Here is a 19,886-nt window from a genome sequence, read left to right as displayed (position 1 = left end):
ATGCGCCAGCACAGCTCTGAACTTTGATTTTGAATATTGTTTTTCTGTTAACATCCTTGCCCCTTTGTCCCCGATCCTCTCCCCTTCTGTTCCTTAATACCATACGCCCACCCCTACCTCCCTCCACCCCACAGGCTCCTGACCCCTACAGGCTTGCCCTCTGCGCCCCCTCCCCCAACTTCTCTCGCGTGCACACACAACTGGCAGCTCCAACCCCGACCCGTGCCCAGCGCACCTTCTCAGTGCCGCCCCAAATCCAGCACACGGGAGTCCTCCCTACCCCACGCCCTACTCTTCGACAACTCCCCTCTGAGAGGCAACAGCCACCTGGGACCCACCTGAGAGCATCACTCAGCCTTCCAGGCACTCGGGTCCCAGATTCTCAATCTAGTCCTGCACCAAGGCCACCTGAGGGCATGAACGCAGATTCCCAGATCCCGGCACACAGATGGAACCCTCCTGTCTGTTTTCTAAGCTCCCTGGGTGAATCCTCCAGTCTCTGCAGGCCTGCCTCCTCCAGAAAGCCCACCCCACACACTGGCTCCAGTGAGAGGGGACCCTGGGGGAGGCTGGTCCCAGGGGAAGGTTGCGGCTCCAAGCCTAAGGTGAACTGCAGTGGGGACTGGCCCTGCAGCAGTCGGAGAAAGCAAGTCTCAGAGTCCAGGCTCTCCCGGGGTCTGAGCCCCAGCAGCAGGCCCAGTGCAGCGCAGGGTCCGGGCGTCCTCAGGGAGGCTGTTCACAGCGCTGAGGCACCCACAGCCCTGTCTGCCAAGGAGAGGGGGGAAGGCCGGCAGAACCCGCCTGGGGACCCCACAGGCCGCCAGGTGGTATCTCCCATGCACCACCCCTGCCAGGTGCCTCCTCTCCACCATCACCCCACCAGAGCTCCCTCCATCCCTGTGTGGCTCTGGCCCTCTACCCAGTGCCCTCCCATAGCCCCCAGGATGCCCTCTGCAGGGCCCCAGGTGGGCCCAGGTAGGCCCAAGTGAAGGGCGGATTCCAGGCCCGTGCCAGGCGTATGCCTCCAGGCCCGCTCTGCGCCGCACAAACTTGTCTCCCAGGATTTTTCCACACGAAACACGTCTCCCAGGGAAGCAACCGGTCTGATGAGCTGCGTGTGCAGGCGTTCCCACTCCGCCCTCTGGTGCCCCCACAGTCCCGTCCGACAGCAGAGCCCGCCCCGCACAAGCTGGGCCCGGGATGGAGCCCAGGACGCCTCGGCCCACAGCAGCCACCTCTGGGATGAGACAAGGGACTGGCAGGATCCAGACCACCAGCAGGGTAGGTCTCCCACCTCCGCCTTACCCCACCCAGGCCCGGTGGCCGCACCACAGGTGTGACTCTGACCTTTTGGGGTCCCCCTTCCCCTGTAACCCCCATGCTCACCTTTGACTCCCACCCCAGCCTATTCCTCCCCCCCCCACTCCCCTGTGCCTGCCACCATCCCCATTAAGGAAATGTCTTCAGGGGACCAGGATAGGGTCTAGGGAGAGGCAGAGGGTGCCGGGGGAGCCCAGGAGGCACGTGCAGGCTGCTCAGTCCCCACCTCTCCAGCCCTCCTAGGCTTATCCCCTGCCACCCCCCTACTGTACCAGGGGCCTGTCCTGGACACCAGGCCTAACCAAAAGGCCCTCAGAGCTGATCCAACTGGTTGGGGCGCGCCAGGACACCTAGGGACAAGCCTGCGTGGCCTGGGCCTCCTTGCACCCCCAGACTCCCGGCCTATTCCCACCCCGCCACCCTCTCCATCCCAGTCCCTGCTCTCCTGGACTCCTGGGTTCTACCCTGCACACCCCTGCTCCTGGCCCTCCCCACCAGCACCCTTCCCCATCCAGGCAGGCACTGACTTGAGTCCTGGCCCTCTGAGTCAACCCCCTGGGGCAGCCCCACCTGCCCCCGCGTCAGTCAGCCCTGCTGCGCCCTGACTCACGGGTTGGGAACGGGCCTCCCGCCCCACGGCCTGGGGGGCAGGAACCCAGGAGGGGTGCCAGGGTCCCAGGAGCCAGAGGGTGTCGAACCAGCCCTTTTGAGGCCACTGCAGAGGTGTAGGGGCTTGGGGGTAAAGTCCTGGGGTCTACAGGCTAGCAGGAGGCTCAGTCTATTCCCATGCTCAGGGAGCGGGAGTCTCACTGGGTTCCCTGGGCCAGGGCAAGGGCCTCCCTAGGGCCCCGTTCAACCCTAAAGCTGCACCCCTCAGGTCCTGGGTCCTCAATCCTGCCCCCTAGCACTGACCCTGCCCCAAAGTGTCTCCTGATGCCAGCCCTGCCCGGGCCTCACCAGCCTCCTGTGGGGCTGCCTTGGAGCTACCCAGAGGCCTCGGCCCTCCAGGGAGTGGGACACCCTCCCCTTCAGGACGGGGGTGGACGTCGCCCCCCCCCGGCAGCCTCCCTTGGCCTCTCCCTAAGACCCAGGACACAGGAGGGCCCGTCAGCCCGTCCCTACCCCATACGACCCATCTGTCCCACCTGTCCCAAGGAGCCCAGTCTGGCCTCCCCAGGCTGAGAACAAGAATGGCGGGGACGCCAGGCCGGGACCCAGGGCCACGCGGGGCCTGTTCTTCCGCCCAAATTCCACCTTAAGCAGGCGGCAGCCCCTCCCTCCCACCTGGCCCAGGTGTCCCCGCCCCCAGCTGAGCGCAGGGCTGGGCAAGCGTCTGTCTCCAGGCTGGCTCTGGGCGCGGCCAGCGGAGAGGGGATCGGGGACAGGGCCTCGAGGGACAAGACTGTGAAGACAGTTCAGGCTGGAGGCGGCCGGGGAGGCCCAGGCAAGGCGGGCCCGGCGCGGCACCCCTGCCGCCATGCAGGACGGTAACTTCCTGCTGTCGGCCCTGCAGCCCGAGACCGGCGTGTGCTCCCTGGCGCTGCCGTCCGACCTGCAGCTGGACCGCCGGGGCGCCGAGGGGCCGGAGGCGCAGCGGCTGCGGGCAGCCCGCGTCCAGGAGCAGGTCCGCGCGCGCCTCCTGCAGCTGGGCCAGCAGCCGCGGCACAACGGGGCCGCCGAGCCCGAGGAGGCGGCCAGAGGTAGGCCGAGGGGGCACGACGGGCGCGGGCACGGGCATGGCGGCCACGGCGGGTGGGGTGGCGCGAGGGGCAGGGGCCGCGGCAGGGCCGGCTGTGGGGCTAGGCTCCCTGAGTCACCCAGGCCTTGAACTGAGTCACCCACCACGCCCCAACGGGCGTGCAGAGAAGCCTCGGTGGGGCCTCCCACCATCCCAGCCAGGACCCCTGGGTCCTCGAGGATGAGCCTGGCTGAGCCCCAACCGCCCCCTCAGTCTTGAGCCCTCCCAGTGGGGGACAAGAGGATTGGCACATGGCAGGCCTTCCGTCGGCAAACCCGGAACACGCAGGCGCCTGGTCCCATGTAGCACAGGTTCCCACACGGCCTCAGAGACAACACAGACACCCAGACTCCAGAGTCCTCCCCACGTGTCCCCCATGCCCCACGGGAATGGGCGGAATAGAAACATTGGGGGGAGGGTCTGGAAAATCCTGGGTGAGAGCCAGGGCCTGTCTGGACCAGGGGCCCCTGTGGAATTGCAGTGGGAGGGCCTGGCTGGGGTGACCCAGATAATCTAAGCGAGCACAGTGGGGGGGACACCCCTCGGTGCCAGCCAGACACAGCCGTGCAGGAACCTGGCCCCGCGGTGGTGTGCGTGTGCGTGTGCGTGTGCGTGTGCGTGTTGAAGGATCACAGACACAATGAGTTCCGGGCAGTCCTGGAAATGTCATTTCCTCCCTCGCCAGGCCACAGCAACAGGGATCAAGATTAGACAGTAAGGTGAACCTCCCACAATGGCAGGGTCCCAGATCCCAGTTCACAGTGGTCCACATGAAGTTTAGAGGAACCTTCCCCAGGACTGGCCTCCAGCCAGTGGCCAGGGGAAGGAGTGTCAGCCTGCAGAGGAGCCGGCCAGGGCAGCCTGGATTGCTGGGTCCTCCCTCCCTGGCCTTGGCTTTGCCGGCAGCCGAGTTGGGTGCTCAGAGGTCAGGGGGTGGAGGGGGGTGCAGGGAGGGGTTAATTACCACCCTGACTACCCTACCAATTAGGGGGAGAAGGATTATAATTTGGGGTGGGGGTAAGGTCCCCAGGCCGGGGGTGTGCCTCCCAGGCTGGCCTCATTAGCGTCAAAGGGTTAATAGCCCCTGTCCAGAAGCCTCATTAACCAGGGTGGGTCTGGGGAGCATGCTGGGGGGGGTGCCCACAGACCATCTGGCTCCTCGGCAGAATTGGGGAGGGGCCACAGCCCGACTTCCCTGAACTCCCTCCCCAGCCCCTTTAGCCAAGTCCCTCTTCCCAGGCCTGCTGGGAAAGGCAACTCTTCCCCCACCCCTGGGGGCCCCAGGGAGCCCTTCCCACAAGCAGGGACCCTGGCAGAGGCTGAGCCCCCAGCTCCCCCAGCTCGGCATCTCCTGGGTGCCCACCCACACTGGCCAGGCACACTGCTCTGCCTTACGTTCACCCTTTACCCAGTCGCTTCTTTGGGATGATCTGTTTTCCAGCTTTTCTTATGCACCCACCCGTCTGTCCGTCTGGCCACTCTGCACCCACCCACATATTCATCCCACTGACCCTCACACCCATCCAGCCTCCCATCCCTCTGCCCACTGCTCTGTCTGTCTGTCCCTCCAGCCATCTTTCCAACTGTGCAACCAGCCCTCCCTCCTGCCTCCCACTTCTCTCTCCATCCACCTGCCCCCAACCTCCACCCACCTACCCGTCTGTCCTCTCACTGTGGAGTCAGGCTGACGCCTCTGCCCTCAGCTTATGTGTGGCTGGCTGGGGTGGGTGTGGTCCCTGCCTCGGGCTCTGCCAGGTGGGACAGGGCACTGCCCATCAGGGCAGACTGGTCCAGGGAGACTGTGTCTTTGACCAGTGCAGCATCACTCTCCTGTGACCGCAGCAGAGATGGGGTCTGGGCACAGGAGCTCAAAGGAGGTCAGTGTGGGTTAGGCAGGCTGGGCTGGCTTCTTGGAGGAGGGGGCCTAGCACTGTGCCCTGGCAGAGTCTGGAGATCTGATGGAGTCCCTGGCACATTCCCCAGGCAGCCAGGAGGTCAGCGGGGTGAGCATGTGTGTCCCGCTGCTCTGGCAGAGGAGGCTCCTGGCGGGGGGTGCTGGGGGAGAGAGCCCACCAGGGCTGATGTTGGAGGAGATGAGCTGAGGCCATGGGGGTGGGGGGAGGGGCATCAGCCTGCAGCCCACCTGGCCTCCCCACCCTGGGTCTGAGGCTGCTCCCAGGGTCACCATTAGAGACGTCTGGTGGAGGGGAGGCGGAGGCCAGCTCTCTGCCATCTGGCCAAGCTGGACCACTGTCACTGTCCACAGGCTCCTCCAGGGGTCAGTACCACACCCTGCAGGCCGGCTTCAGTTCCCGCTCCCAGAGCCTGAGTGGAGACAAAACCTCGGTGAGTGACAGCCCTGGCCCCAGTGGGGACGGTCTGAGCTGTGCAGTCCACACAGAGAGTGGGAGGCTCTGCGGTAAGGCTGGGGGCTCCAGGGTCAGAGAGTGGGATGGGCGCCAGGTGAGCCCCGGGCACCCCCTCACTGCCCACTCCCCACCCGCAGACCTTCCGGCCCATCGCCAAGCCAGCCTACAGCCCGGCCTCCTGGTCCTCCCGCTCGGCTGTGGACCTGAGCTGCAGTCGGAGGCTGAGTTCTGCCCACAATGGGGGCAGCGCCTTTGGGGCTGTGGGTTATGGGGGTGCCCAGCCCACCCCACCCTTGCCTGCCCGGCCTGTGTCCTACCACGAGCGTGGTGGGGTCGGGAGCCGGTCAGACTACGATACACTGTCCCTGCGCTCACTGAGGCTGGGGTCCGGGCCCCTGGATGACCGCTACAGCGTGGTGTCAGAGCAGCTGGAGCCCACGGCTGCCTCCGCCTACAGGGCCTTTGCCTACGAGCGCCAGGCCAGCTCCGGCTCAGGCCGGGCAGCGGGGCTGGACTGGCTGGAGGCTGCGGAGGGCCCCCCTAGCCGGACCATCCGTGCCCCCGCCATGCGGACCCTGCAGCGATTTCAGAGCAGCCACCGCAGCCGTGGGGGGGCTGGGGCAGTGCCAGGGGCTGTCCTGGAGCCCCCCGTGGCCCGAGCACCATCTGTGCGCAGCCTCAGCCTCAGCCTGGCTGACTCGGGCCACCTGCCAGACCTGCGTGGCCTGGACAGCTACGCCGGCCACCGCACCCTGCAAAGGCTCAGCAGCGGGTAAGTGGCCAGGCCTGGCACAGGGAGGGGGCTTCTGCCACAGCCTGGCCCAGACCCAAGATTAGCCTGACACCTGAACCCTTACCCCTGGCCCTGCAGCTTTGATGACATCGACCTGCCCTCAGCAGTCAAGTACCTCATGGCCTCAGACCCCAACCTGCAGGTGCTGGGAGCGGCCTACATCCAGCATAGGTGTTACAGCGACGCAGCAGCCAAGAAGCAGGTGATCACCCCACTGGCCCCTGAGTGCCCCTGATGACCACCTTCATTGGCCCCCCACTTCTCACTGACCTCTGGTCCCTGACCACCCTTCACTGGTCCCAAAGCTGACTGGGCAGATCCCACCCCATCCAGAGCCTCCTTGGCAGAGGAGAGGCAAGAGGATACAATTTGCATATATCTGCATAACATGCTTTATATCTACATGCATGTGCATATATCTGCACACACCTGCATGTATGTGCACAAACCTACATACACCTGCATACACCTACGTACACCTGCATACACCTACATACACTTACACTCATTTCCATCTGCCTGGATATGTCTTTAAACACCTGCATACCTATACACCTGCGTGTATATACCTGAGTACACTTGCATTTATCTGTATTTGCCTATATACACCTGCATACACATTCAAATACCTACATACACCTGATATACATGCAGATAACTACATATATGTACGCTTATTTTCATACACCTGGATATGTACACAAACACCTGCGTACCTATACGTACACCTGCATACATTTGCATATATCTGCACACATCCACATACACCTGCATCACCTGTGTACAACTGCATATAACTACATACACCTACATGCCTCTGTGCGTCTCCACATTCCTGGATGTGTCTGCATACACCTGCAGTCTGCAAAATCCACATGCATGCACGCACGTGTGCAAACGCCCGCATGCCTGTGCCCGCAGGCCCGCAGCCTTCAGGCCGTGCCTCGGCTGGTGAAGCTCTTCAACCACGCCAACCAGGAGGTGCAGCGCCACGCCACGGGCGCCATGCGCAACCTCATCTATGACAATGCAGACAACAAGCTGGCCCTGGTGGAGGAGAACGGCATCTTTGAGCTGCTGCGGACGCTGCGTGAGCAGGACGACGAGCTGCGCAAGAACGTCACAGGTGTCCTGGCCTCGACCACACGGCCTCAGGGCCGCCCCTCTCCCACACGGTCTCCTCCTCCCCTTCACCTCTGTGTGCCTTCCTCTACCAGCCCTGTCCCTACTCTTGCTTCCCGCCCTGTCCCATCTCTTTCCTTGGTCCCAGAGGACTGTTCTTGCATGTTCTTTGTCTCTGTGGGGCCTCCTCCACCCCCAGGCCCTCTTGTCCCCCAAGCCTTGTCCTGTCTTGCTTGGCCCCAGCCCTGTAACCCCAAAAACCACACTTGGGGTCTCCCAAGCAGGATGCCTGGGCAGCACACTAAGCACCATATGCCCCTGAGGAGAGGTAGGGAGCCTCCTCCACATCATCCCCAGAAAGGCCAGAAGGAGCCACTGGGCCCACCCTGACCACAGCCTCGGCCTCACCTACCCAGGGATCCTGTGGAACCTGTCATCCAGTGACCACCTGAAGGACCGCCTGGCCCGTGACACACTGGAACAGCTCACAGACCTGGTGCTGAGCCCTCTGTCAGGGGCTGGGGGCCCCCCTCTCATCCAGCAGAATGCCTCTGAGGCCGAGATCTTCTACAATGCCACTGGCTTCCTCAGGTGCACTGAGTGGGGGGCAGCAGGCTGGGAGAGGGGACAGAGCCAGGTGCCTGGGGGGTGGGGGAGTCCCTGAGAAGCAGCATTTTAATCTGAAGCCTGAATGACAAGGTGAAGCCAGCCAGGGGGGCTGGAGAAGTGAAGTAGACAGCTGGGCAAGGCTCAGGGGCCGAGGCAGAAGTGGGGACAGGCCAGGAGTGGCCCAGGTGTGGCGGCAGTTAGGTGACAGCATGCTGGGGGCTACAGATTCGGGTTTCATTAAATCAGGGACTTGCTCTGACATTCATAACCCCCCACACACACACTGCAAGAAGTGGATTAGGGGATGGGCCAGCAGTGTCCATCAGGGACAGGGACAGAAGGTGCCAGGGGCCAAGCCCAGCTCAGGCAGGGGACGGTATCAGAGCTGGGAGATCACAGCCCTAGGGCAGAGGCTTGGGATCAGGGGTCCCTGGCAGAGCGGGGGCTCTGATCTGCCTCCATCCCCAGGAACCTCAGCTCAGCCTCTCAGGCCACTCGCCAGAAGATGCGTGAGTGCCACGGGCTGGTGGACGCTCTGGTCACCTACATCAACCATGCCCTGGACGTGGGCAAGTGCGAGGACAAGGTGAGGGGCAGCCGGTGCTGAGGGGGCCCAGGGGCTCCGGCCCACTCTGACCAGCGCCACCCTCTGCCCCCACAGAGCGTGGAGAATGCCGTGTGCGTGCTGAGGAACCTGTCCTACCGCCTGTATGACGAGATGCCACCATCAGCCCTGCAGCGGCTCGAGGGTCGGGGCCGCAGGGACCTGGCGGGGGCGCCACCTGGCGAGGTGGTGGGCTGCTTTACACCGCAGAGTCGTCGGCTACGCGAGGTGGGCACTGGCCTGGGCAGACGGGGACAGGGGGACCTGGCCAGACCCCAATCCCCAACCCCAGCTGACCCTCGCACCCTCCCGCCCAGCTGCCTCTCACAGCCGATGCGCTCACCTTCGCCGAGGTGTCTAAGGACCCCAAGGGCCTCGAGTGGCTGTGGAGCCCCCAGATTGTGGGGCTGTACAACCGGCTGCTGCAGCGCTGCGAGCTCAACCGGCACACAACGGAGGCGGCTGCCGGGGCTCTGCAGAACATCACCGCAGGCGACCGCAGGGTGAGTTGTTCTCGGGACCAGGGAGCCAGTGCCCCGGCCTGTGGGACCCACACCTGCCATGGGCCGGGGAGCGCTGTGGGGGCACGGGCAGCAGGAGCACATGAGGCCAGCATCCTGGGCAGGACGGCCGTGGCTTGCTGAGGGTTTAGGTTCTGTCTGGGCTTAGGGGAGGCATTGCCGGGGTCAACGACAGAGCCCGGGATGCTTAGGGTAGTGGCAGGAGGCAGGGAGGACGTACAGCCTCATGATCCCGGCGGGCTGCGCGTGAGGATGGGAAGGAGGAAAGCCCGGCGCGCTGGCCGGGGGCTCTGCCACCCTCACTGGCTCCCCATGGCCGCAGTGGGCGGGCGTGCTGAGCCGCCTGGCCCTGGAGCAGGAGCGCATCCTGAACCCGCTGCTGGACCGCGTGCGCACCGCGGACCACCACCAGCTGCGTTCGCTGACGGGCCTCATCCGAAACCTGTCCCGGAACGCCAGGAACAAGGACGAGATGTGTGAGTCGGGCTGCGCTGCACCTGGGTCCTGCCCCCACCCCTGCCCAGCCCACAGCCTGATGTGGGGCAGACGGGCAGGCCAGGCCCCAGGGGCCAGGGGACCCCAGGTGTGGAGGTCACCAGGAGGGGGCGAAGACTGACCTCCCCGACCTCCCGCAGCCACGAAGGTGGTGAGTCACCTGATTGAGAAGCTCCCTGGCAGCGTGGGGGAGAAGTGCCCCCCAGCTGAGGTGCTGGTCAACATCATAGCCGTGCTCAACAACCTGGTGGTGGCCAGTCCCATCGCTGCCCGCGACCTGCTCTATTTTGATGGGCTCCGAAAGCTTGTCTTCATCAAGAAGAAGCGAGACAGGTGAGGGCAGGCCTGACCCTGCGCCCACCTGCCTTCCGGCCACGTGCCACTTCCTGACTGTCCTCCTTCCCCTGACAGCCCCGAAAGTGAGAAGTCCTCCCGGGCGGCCTCCAGTCTCTTGGCCAACCTGTGGCAGTACAACAAGCTCCACCGTGACTTCCGGGCGGTATGTTCTGGTGGGCCCGGGGCAGGCAGGGTCACAGAGACCCGGATGCAGGCCATGGGATGTCAGGGAGGGACACGGAAACCCAGGAGGAACAGGAGAACCAGAAAGAGAGCAACAGGAGGATGGAAGCCAGAGGCGCCAAAATGAGGGTCCAGGTCATACCCAGCACACACTGTGGGAAGGACAGGAGGGCAGGGGGACTGCAGGGCCAGGTGTGAAGACCGTAGCCTGACTCAGGCCCCCTCTCCACTGCAGAAAGGCTATCGGAAGGAGGACTTCCTGGGCCCGTAGGCCAGGCCTCCTGGAGGAGGAGAAGGTGACGTGGCTCAGCCTCCAAGAGACAGGCTCAGCCCCGGACTGCTCGCCAGCCCGGCCTGGAGGACAAGGCCGATGGCCGAGGGGCCTCTAGTGGAGCTGCATGTGCACCTTCGAGGGGCCTGGGCCTCTGGGAGGGGACGGGGCTTGCAGCTGGGGATGTGGCTTCTGCAGGGCAGGGGGTGGGGCAGGGCTTGAGGCTGTTCTGGTGCATGGGGTGGTGACCCAGTCACAATGGCAGAGGTGGGACTGGCTATGGCCTAGCAGTGCCCCTGGACAGCGGTTCTGGGAATAAAGGTGGCTATGAGCACAGCCACAGCCCTGTGTGCTTCCATGGTTGGCTGACCTGCGTGTCTGATCCTGGGACTTGCAGTGTCCCCAAACACACCCACCTGCTCCTGAGGACACTCATCCCCTGTGCTCACACACAGGCCTCCCAAAGTCAGGAGACCTGGGAGAGGGAGGAAGGAGTGTCCAGCAGAGGGAGGCTTGCATTGTAGAGCTGAGAGGGTACAGGAGACCGCAGAGACAGCCTCAGTGCCACCTGAGCAGGGGACCGCATGAGCAAAGGAGTGACCAGGGGTGGGGCTCCCTGATGGCTGTACTCATGCTGCAAACGGACTCAACACTCTGTCTACCCACCCTGGACTGGCACCAGGGAGCTCAGCTCTGCCCTGTGGGACTGGAGCCCTGACCAGGGGCTCTGGTGCTGGCCACGTGAGGCTTGGGGTCCAGTAGGCTCTGGGACACCCCCACCTTTCTTGCCCAGAGTCAGGCCATTTGGTTGTGAAGCTACTGTTGATCTTTTTACAACAAAAAGCTTTTGTGAAACTCAGAAGCTGAGGTCTCTAAAGGGCCTGTCCACCTCCAGGATCTGTCTGGATCAGGAGCTTGGGGACACCCCCAAGCAGGGACCAAGAGGGAGATCCTAGGAGTTTACTGAGATGGACATGCCTGAGCTGGCTCAGGATGGGGGAGGATGGAGAGGAGGCAGATTTGGTGACAGGGAGGTGGTGGGGATGAGACAAGGGAGGGGTTGAGGCTCCCAGACAGCCCAAGGTGGAAACGAAACAAAGCTGAGGGCGCCCCACCCAGGATGCTGAGGACCCCATCAGCCCAGAGAGAAGAGGCCCAGGCGGAATCCAAAAGGACTTTAATTTCTGACACTAGGAGGGGCTCTGGGGCCACAACTCTTCCCTGAGGGTCCCAGGGCTGCCGGAAGGGGTCCCGGTCCTGCCGAGAGGGAGAAACGACGCACCCAGCCTTGCCCCCAGCTGTCCCTGGTGGTCCTGTGCTCTGGGGTGGGGCAGGGGCTATACGTCGTCCTCAGACACCAGGCAGTAGAAGTCTGTGCGGGCACTGTAGTTTCGGGAGCCGAGGTCCGAGATGTCCACCTCACTGCCCCGGCCCTCTCCCAGCGAGACCCCACTTGCATGTGATGGAACCGATGGCTCCCCAAAGACAGGCCCTCGGACACCTGGGGAGGGGGTACCACAAGGGCTGAGGCCCATAGGCCACCTTCCTCCAGGACCCACTGCTGGTAGCTCCCTGCTCATCCCCCTGTCACGGTGGCATGTGAGGTCCAGGAAGTTCTCAGGCAGCCTTGGGCCTGAGCACCTCCAGGGGAGAGACAGTGAGGGGCTGCTGGGGGGGGGGGGTCAAACCCGTCCACAAGCTGCAGGGGTCTTCAGTGCCAGGAAGGGTCAACACCTGGGTCCCTCCCTAAGCCCTCTGTCCTGTGCGGGCCCCTTCCACCCCCAGCGGGTCTTCTGGAGTCAGGAGTGCGGCTGGGTGGGCATACCCAGGTCTCCCTCGGGGTCGGGGTCCAGCTCCGGGCGCAGGGCCCGGCCCTCCCGGACACGGCCTCGAACAACCAGCATGGGGTCCTTGTCATCCTGTAGATGGGTCTGGGGGTCCCCCTCCACCGGCCTGTACTGCACCTTCCGCGGCAGCGCCAGATGGAGCTCTTTCCAAAAATCGGAGGAAGGCGTCTGGGGGTCAGGACGCGGCAGTCACGTGTATGAACACACGGGGTGTGGCGCCAGCTGAAGCCCCCGGCTACACGGCCCCAAGAGCGCTCCTCGCGGCCGACCCCCAGGGTCCCCTCCACAACGCCCTGTCCCGCAGAGCTCCCCACGGAGGGGCTGCGCGTCCCCGGCCCCGTCCCCCGCGCGCCGCGCGCCCCGGCCCCTCCCCACGACCCCCCGCACCACGGAGCCGGGCCTCCAGAGCAGCAGGGTCACCAGGTGGCGGTGCTGGCGCAGCAGGCGGAGCGCGGGATGCGCGGGCGCGCGCCTCTGGCTCTCGAAGGTGATGAAGATGGGTCTGCGCGTGAGCTCCAGCAGCCGGCACAGGCCCTCCCTGCGGGGGCGACACCGTCAGCGGGGACGCGGCCGGGGACCCCCAGCCCTGCGCGGGACTCACCGGAAGCTGTGGTTGCACCAGGCCCGGCTCAGGAAGGCGTCCGAAAGCACCACGATGAGGCGCCGGCAGCGGCTCAGGTTCACCAGGAGGTCGGCAGAGGGCTCTGCGGGAGCGGGGACGTCGGCGAGGACCCGGTGTGGGGCGGGGCCGGTCGCGGATGGGCGGGGCTCGGGGCGGGGCCTCGCGCGGAGGAGCGGGGCCAGGCGCGGAGGTGTGGGGCGGGGCCGGTCGCGGAGGGGTGGAGCCAGGCGCGGAGGTGTGGGGCGGGGCCGGTCGCGGAGGGGCGGGGCCAGGCACGGAGGTGTGGGGCGGGGCCGGTCGCGGAGGGGCGGGGCCAGGCGCGGAGGTGTGGGGCGGGGCCGGTCGCGGAGGGGCGGGGCCAGGCGCGGAGGTGTGGGGCGGGGCCAGGCGCGGGGGGCGGGGCCGGGCATACCCCCTCGTGGCAGGAGGTCGCGGTCGTCCAGGAAGAGCTTGTGTCCCCGACGCCGCTCCAGCTGCGGCTTCAGGATGAAGTTCACGAACTTGTGGTCCTCGGGGCAGTCGGTGTAGGAGACGTAAGCGTCGTAGAGCTTCCCGTCTGCGGACGGCGGACGGTCAGCGCGGCCACTTCCGAGGTCCCAGCCCCCTCTCCCGACCAGCGCGCAGGGCCCAGACCCGCCCCGAGCTCTTTCCCCCTGCGCCGACCCCAGCCCTGTGCCTTCCGGGGCCTCAGGGAGACACCCCCTGTCCTGGACTGTGCGTGCCAGAGCCCCTCCAGGGCTAAAGCCTCCGCCCACCCCCGCCCTCCAGAGCCGCCCCCACTTGCAGGGAGGAGCTCCCCTGCCCCAGAGCTGGACCCCGCACGCGCCTCCTCAGAGACCCCGGCTGACCCCCCTCTCCCGTCCATGTGGGCCCGCACACCGTGCATCCACGTCCCCGCACGCACCGTTCATCTCTACCTCCCCGTACGCGTCTTGGTAGCAGAGCAGCACGTTGAGGCGACACTTGACGTAGAGCAGAGTCCCCAGCAGCAGGGCCAGCAGGACCAGGAGGGAAGCCAACACCGCAGCCACGTGGCCTGCTGGGCCTGCAGATGGCGTGGCCCCTCTAGCACCCTCCAAGCCTCAGGCCCCCAGGCCCCCTCCTACCCTCCACCCCAGTGTACCCCTCACCAGCTCTCCAAAGAGTGAAGGAGGAGGAGCTGACGTTCTGGATGGAGCAGGTGAAGACCCCGTAGTCCTCAGCACCAGTCAAGTTGACCCCCAGGACACTGGACACAAGTACCTCTGACAAGTTGGCCTTGTCCCTGGGGAGACCAAGCCCCACCCTCTCACCTAGGGTTTGAGAGCATCGGTGGATGCTCCAGGGCCCCACCTGTCAGACTCACCCAGAAAGGCTGCAAATTTGGGCTTTCTGGGTGGTTCTTGGGCCATAAGCTAAGAGAAGTAGCCAGAACCTGGAGGGGGTATGGATCTGTTTCAGGACAGTCACCCTAATCTTGGGCCTGGGTCCTGGGGGTCCTCTGATCCGAGGCTTGGCCAGATGGTCAGTGCCTCATTCAGGCCCTAGGACTCTACTGTCACCCAAGCCCTGGGCTGTCTACAAGGTGAGTGTCTATAGGGGCCACGCAGACCCCAGGATCTGTCCCAGCAGTCACTGGCCCTCCATCTGTGTCCACAGTGGCACTCTGCCCATTTCATGTCTGGCCAGTTCAGGTTGTTACAGACCAGTGTGTAGGTCAGAGAGGCTGCTGGCCATGGGTATGTCCAAGTGGTCACTCACCCTAGACACCCAGGTCTCTTACCAGGGAGAGTCCTCATGGAGGCTGTAGTGGCTGCCATTGCCCAATGGAAGCCCATCTTTTAGCCACTGGATTGAAGGCTGGGGGCAGTGGGGCTCAAAGACCACCCAAGCTGTGCAATTCAGAGCGACTGCAGTGCCCAGGGCAGGCCCCAGGACCTGGTCTTCCGTCGGAGAGAGGAAGTCAGGGCCCCTGTCACAGACACCTGCAGAGACAGGATACAGCAGTTTGGCCATGCTGGGGTGCGGGCCCCCACCCCACCCACAGATGGTCTGTGGGCCAGGAAAAGCAAGGCAGCAAGTCATGGGTTGCTTCGTGGTCACACCATGTCCATCCACGGGTCCAGGGGACAGGGCCTAGCGCTTGGCACATCTTCTCCCAGCAGTGGCCAGGTTTTGTGCATTCAGCATGCTGTGGGTGTTACTGCCCAGTGCTGGGAGGGGACATTAGCAAGGAGGGCAGTGGCCAGAGTCACAGTTGAGCTGGTCCAGCCCAGCCACATGGGGCCCGTCTAGCTGCTGTCCACCCAGGAGATGGGTCAGCCCCCCACATTTCCCATGTGCACCTGTTGCCCGCCCCAGAGGAGGGGCCAGGCACTGCTCCCCTCGGCCCAGCCTGCCTCTGCTGGGGGAGCTGCACAGAGTGTGGGCACCAGTGGCTTTGGGGACTCAGGCACTGAGTCTGCCAGCACCTTCCACCTGGGACGGGCAGAGCTGAGAGCCTGGTGTTCCAGGACCCTCATCTCCTGGCCATAAGCAAGCTGTCCCTGCCTCCCTGAGGCCTGCTCGTTCTCAGCTTTTATCAGAGTGCTAAGCTTTAGCAGGAGGTCAGAGAGCAGACCACCGGCATCCACCAGCCCACATCTACCCACCCCACCCCTGGCGGCCCCCACCAGCACCCGTTCCCGCTATTCCTGGGCTTTACAGACCCTCATGAGCCTGGTGTGGCGGCCTTGGGCAGGAGAGAGCTCATGGCACATCCTCACTGCCTGCCCTGGGTTCAAGACCAGGGGCCACGGGGGAGGGCTAAGCAAAGGCCTTTGCACCCCTGGCTGCGGCCAAGCAGAGCCAGCCTGAGGGGCAGCAGGCGGGAGTGGGTACTCCCCCGTCCCTCTCTGACCCACCCTACCTGCCATGGCTCTGGCTGGGGCTTCCTCGGGACAGGCTGGGTGCTGGTGCCACCCTCAACTCCACGAGGCTCCTTGGCCGAGCAGACTGGTCCACCAGAGCTGGGCAAGACTCCTCTCTGTCCTTGTGGCAGTTGGGCAGGGCTCCTGGATGGGTCAGAGGCTGCCGCCATCCCCAGGGAACAAGTTAAACAGGAACAGTATGAGTTAACCAGTAACTCTGCCACAGACGGCACTGGCCCTGAACCAGATGCCACCCTGACCAGCCTTGTGGATGCTCCCAGACACCATCTGGCCAAGCCCCTCACACATGGCCAGGGTGGGCATTGCCTCACACAGCCTGGGGGAGGGTGGGCCCCAAGTCCAGGACCACCTTCACCCACCCCAAGCCACTGTGCCAACATGCAACAGGTAGGACTCATCTCATGAGGCAGCAGTGGACCTCATTCCTGGCTGTCCCCTGTAACGAGTTGCTACATGCGGGTGGGTGCCTCGGTGTCCATCTACAGCCAAGCCCGGGGGATCAGGGGGTGTAAGCGATGTGCCCCCTACCATGAGGCAGGTGCCCCAGCTGTCTGACTGGCTCACGCTCGCTCTCAGCTGTAGGGTTTTGTTCCGGATGCAGTCACGTATGCACACGTGTGGGTGTAGACACGTCACACCTGTGGACGCCCTGAGGCTCAAGCGGGCCCTGAGGTTGTCAAGGCAGGAGGGGAAAAGGGGTCAGGCAGGGATGGAGGCCACTCTGAGGGGCCTCTGGGGAACCCCTTCTCCCGGGTCCTAGTTCCCCTCTGTGACCTGGCTTGTCATTTCCAAACTCAGAGACTTTTGTCCACATTGTTCCTTCTGCTTTTCCAGGGGAAGCCCCACCCACCGGGGAAGCCCCACCCACCCACAGGTGACTCTTCTCCTATGCAAGCTCCGAGACCACTCCCGGTCCACAGCAGCAGCCACACATGCCTCATGACTCAAAAAGCTCTGCAGTGACATGGCTGCACGGAGGAGGTGCTGGAGACCCTCTTCCTTGGCAGCCCATGGCCTTATGGGTCCCCTCCTTCCTGGGTGCCCCAATGTACCCCATTTATCCAGCAGGCCTTTATTGAGTACCTACTCCCCTCCATGCTGAGTGGACACATTGGGGGTGGGGATGCTTCCTCAGGATGTCTCATCCACCCCTCTGTACCCAGGGGCTTTGGCAGGGATGAGCCTCTTAGCCTGTCCTCCACTCCTTCTGCACAGGGTAATGTGCAGCCAGAAGCCCCTGCTTGAGCTTGGCTGCAATCTCCTTGGGAACTAGTGGAGCATGAGGCACGTGCCTATAGGGGCAGGGAAGGGGGTGCTTCCAGAAGTCCTCTGGGGTGGAAGGTAATCCCAGGAAATTCCTTGAAGCAGCAGGACTACCCACAGAGGGGCTGTAGAAGACACACCCCATCACGCAAGTGACCCCTCACAGCATGCCCAGGACACACTCCCCAGCCCAGTGGATCCCAGGGCATCTCCTGCAGTGCACCTTTGGCATCCCCAAGCTCAGAAGACCTTGAACCCCTGCAAAGGCAGCCTCAGACCCTCCAGGAAGTCAAGGTCAAACTGCTAGGATAAGAGCACAGCCAGGCAGCAGGTACCCTCCCCAGTACCCTCTCCACTGCACACACACACAGTCCTCTGGCCCACGCACACCTGCACTGAGTTCCAGTCTTGGCCCATGTGCACACACACACCTTACACTACCACCGCACATGGCCCAGGATGTACACACCTCAAAGGCCTCCCAGCACACACTTGCAACACCTCCTGCAGAGCACCCCACACACGCCCCACAGCACACACTGCACTTTCCTCCCACCCTTGGCCGCTGATGCCACACTCCCAGCCTCTGCCCTCCCTCTTGCACACGCATGCACACGCACACAGATGCACCCATGGGCCCTGCCTGCTGTGGGCCTCCCCTCAGCCAGCCGGCTCAAGGACAGGCCAGATGACGCAGGCTTGCCCAGAGCAACAGGGAGGGCACAGTCACCTGGTTCTGGCTCCTTCCTCCTGGGGGCAGATGTCAGTCACTGCGGTCATTGAAGTGTGGTTCGGGAGCAAACTCTCCCTCAGCTGGGCCCTGGAGAGTGTCCACAGCAGCTCGGCTGCCTGGAATGCATCTCCAAGCACGCTGAGGACCTGGCCTTTGTTTATGTGTGTTTTAATCAGAACTCAGACCCGTAGCTTCCTGACCTTACAGTCACATCCTCTCCTAAACCTAAGCCCCACCCAGGCACCCACCTCTTCCCTGGGCTGGCAGTTGGTGACTCTCGCCCCGCCTGCCATGGCTCTTCCTGTAGCTCTGAGTCAGACAGCTCCTTCCTCTGGGGCCCGCCCCAGCCCACCCAGGCACTGACTGCACTTCCCTCTGAGAGGTCTGTGTGTGGCGGGGGGTGCTCAGAGGGGCAGGAGCCCAGGGTAATGTGCTGGGGCCCCCCAGCCAGGGCCATCCTGCATGTACACAAGGAGGGCCAGCTGGGCACTGCAGCCTGCCTCCTGGATACCCCCAACCAGTGACATGCCAGGGTGCCCCCCTCAGAATGGTCTTTCAGAAACCATCATTGGACTTGAGCAGGGCTCACCAGCCCTCCCCTGTCCACCTCCCAGGCAAAACCCCCAAATGGGTGAGTGGTTGTTGCAAGGGGCTGTGGCATTTCGTGGACTTTAGCTTCAGGCTGGGGTGGGAGGGCAGTGTCCACTTTTCCAGATAAGGAAGCAAACACAGGAGGCCATGGTGGAGGCTCCTCGCTCTGAGCATAGGTTGGGGGGCAGCCGGCATCGCCCATTGTCACCACTGACACCCCCCCCCCCCAGATTGGGCCCAGTGACGGGTGGCTGGTACTGCCCATAGAATCAAAAAACATTCCCCTCCAGGCTCCGGGCCCCTGGCTGAGCCCCGCTGGGGAGCATCTTCAGTGCGGCAGCAGGCTGTCCCACATCCTTGTCTGACTGCGTCCCAGCCCTGTTCAAGACCCTTGGGTGAGGGAGCACCTTCGTCGCCTCAAGGTCCAAGAGAGCTGGAGGGGACAAGGTTCCCCGTGCTGGGCCTCAGCTTCCTCAGCACCCTGCTCAAAGGTACCCCACCCGATGCACACAGTAACTGGTAAACTCCTCAGGGAGGTGGTGCTGTGTTCTCCACACTGCGGGTCAGGAAACTGAGGCACAGTGCAGATCAGGGCCATCTAAGCAAGGACCTAAGAGGCAGGCCCTCCAGCACCGAGGCGGCGCCCCCTGCCAGGTCCTGCTCAGCTTTCTGCTGCTCTGCGCACCTGGTCTGTGCCACCACCTCTCAGGACTGCCTTCCACAGGCGCGACGCGACGGGACGACCCCCACCGTCCCACCCCAGCGCCTCCAGGTCACTGGCCAGGTCGCGCATAAAATCGCCTGACACTTGCCCCTACGGCACTTCCGAAGCGCCCCAGGGTGCCCTGAATCTAAAGCCAAGCCTGGACCCTCCGGTCCCCTGCACTGCCCTCCGCACGCGCCCCCGCACCCCGTGCTTCCTAGAAAGCACCGGCTCCTCCCGCCTCAGGTGGGGCTGCTGTCCCCAGCCACTGCGATGGCGGCCCGGCCCCCGGACCAGCGCGCTCCCACTCCCGCCCCGCCTGTCCTTCTGCTCAGCACCGCCTTCTCGAGCGTCGCCCGCTCTGCTCCTCGTCCCTGAGGTCGCTGCTGAAGGAAGGAGCGTGCGGAAAAGGCGGCGGCCCCGGCGAGGCGCTCCGTCCCTCTCCCCCGAGCCCGCGACGCCCAGCGCCCTCCCACCTTCCCCGGGGTGGACCGCACCGGCACCGCGCGTCCCGCTCCGGGAGAGCTGAGCCTGCGGGGCAGGGGCGCGCGGGGGCGGGGACAGCGGGAAGGGGGGCGGGAGCGCGCAGTGGTCGGGGACGGCGAGGGCGCGCACGTGGCCGGGGGCGCGCGGACGGCGGGGACGCGGGCGGCGGGGATGGGGCGTGGACGGCGGGTCGCGGGCGGGGGTGGGGGCGCGCGGGCGGCGAGGACGCGCACGGGGCGGGGGCGCGCTGGTGGCGGGGACGCGGGCGGGGGTGGGGGCGCGCGGGCGGCGAGGACGCGCACGGGGCGGGGGCGCGGGGCCGGGCGCGCGGATGGCGGGGATGGGGCGGGGACGCGGGGACGGCTGGGACG

At 64.6% G+C, this 19,886-nt stretch overlaps 2 protein-coding genes across 2 annotated transcripts; one reads left to right on the top strand and one right to left on the bottom strand.

Annotated features, from left to right (window-relative positions):
• Positions 1-2,712: 2,712 nt before the first annotated feature.
• Positions 2,713-10,691, top strand: PKP3 (plakophilin 3). The gene is made up of 13 exons (XM_063093921.1): positions 2,713-3,020; positions 5,325-5,404; positions 5,565-6,199; positions 6,299-6,422; positions 7,142-7,346; positions 7,759-7,933; positions 8,420-8,537; positions 8,613-8,783; positions 8,873-9,058; positions 9,399-9,552; positions 9,712-9,904; positions 9,983-10,070; positions 10,326-10,691. The coding sequence occupies exons 1-13, from the start codon at positions 2,798-2,800 to the stop codon at positions 10,359-10,361; spliced, it is 2,388 nt and encodes a 795-aa protein (XP_062949991.1). The 5' UTR covers positions 2,713-2,797; the 3' UTR covers positions 10,362-10,691.
• A 969-nt stretch (positions 10,692-11,660) lies between these two features.
• SIGIRR (single Ig and TIR domain containing) lies at positions 11,661-15,787 on the bottom strand. The gene is made up of 9 exons (XM_063095592.1): positions 15,718-15,787; positions 14,593-14,794; positions 13,961-14,094; positions 13,735-13,875; positions 13,243-13,386; positions 12,810-12,912; positions 12,596-12,746; positions 12,187-12,376; positions 11,661-11,862 (listed from the first exon to the last, which is right to left on the bottom strand). The coding sequence occupies exons 1-9, from the start codon at positions 15,722-15,724 to the stop codon at positions 11,699-11,701; spliced, it is 1,236 nt and encodes a 411-aa protein (XP_062951662.1). The 5' UTR covers positions 15,725-15,787; the 3' UTR covers positions 11,661-11,698.
• Between the last annotated feature and the right edge of the window lie 4,099 nt (positions 15,788-19,886).

Source organism: Cynocephalus volans, chromosome 4, assembly GCF_027409185.1.
Source record: "Cynocephalus volans isolate mCynVol1 chromosome 4, mCynVol1.pri, whole genome shotgun sequence".
Taxonomy (NCBI): domain Eukaryota; kingdom Metazoa; phylum Chordata; class Mammalia; order Dermoptera; family Cynocephalidae; genus Cynocephalus; species Cynocephalus volans.
The sequence above is the reverse complement of the archived record's forward strand: the minus strand, read 5'-3'. Positions and strand labels throughout refer to the sequence as shown.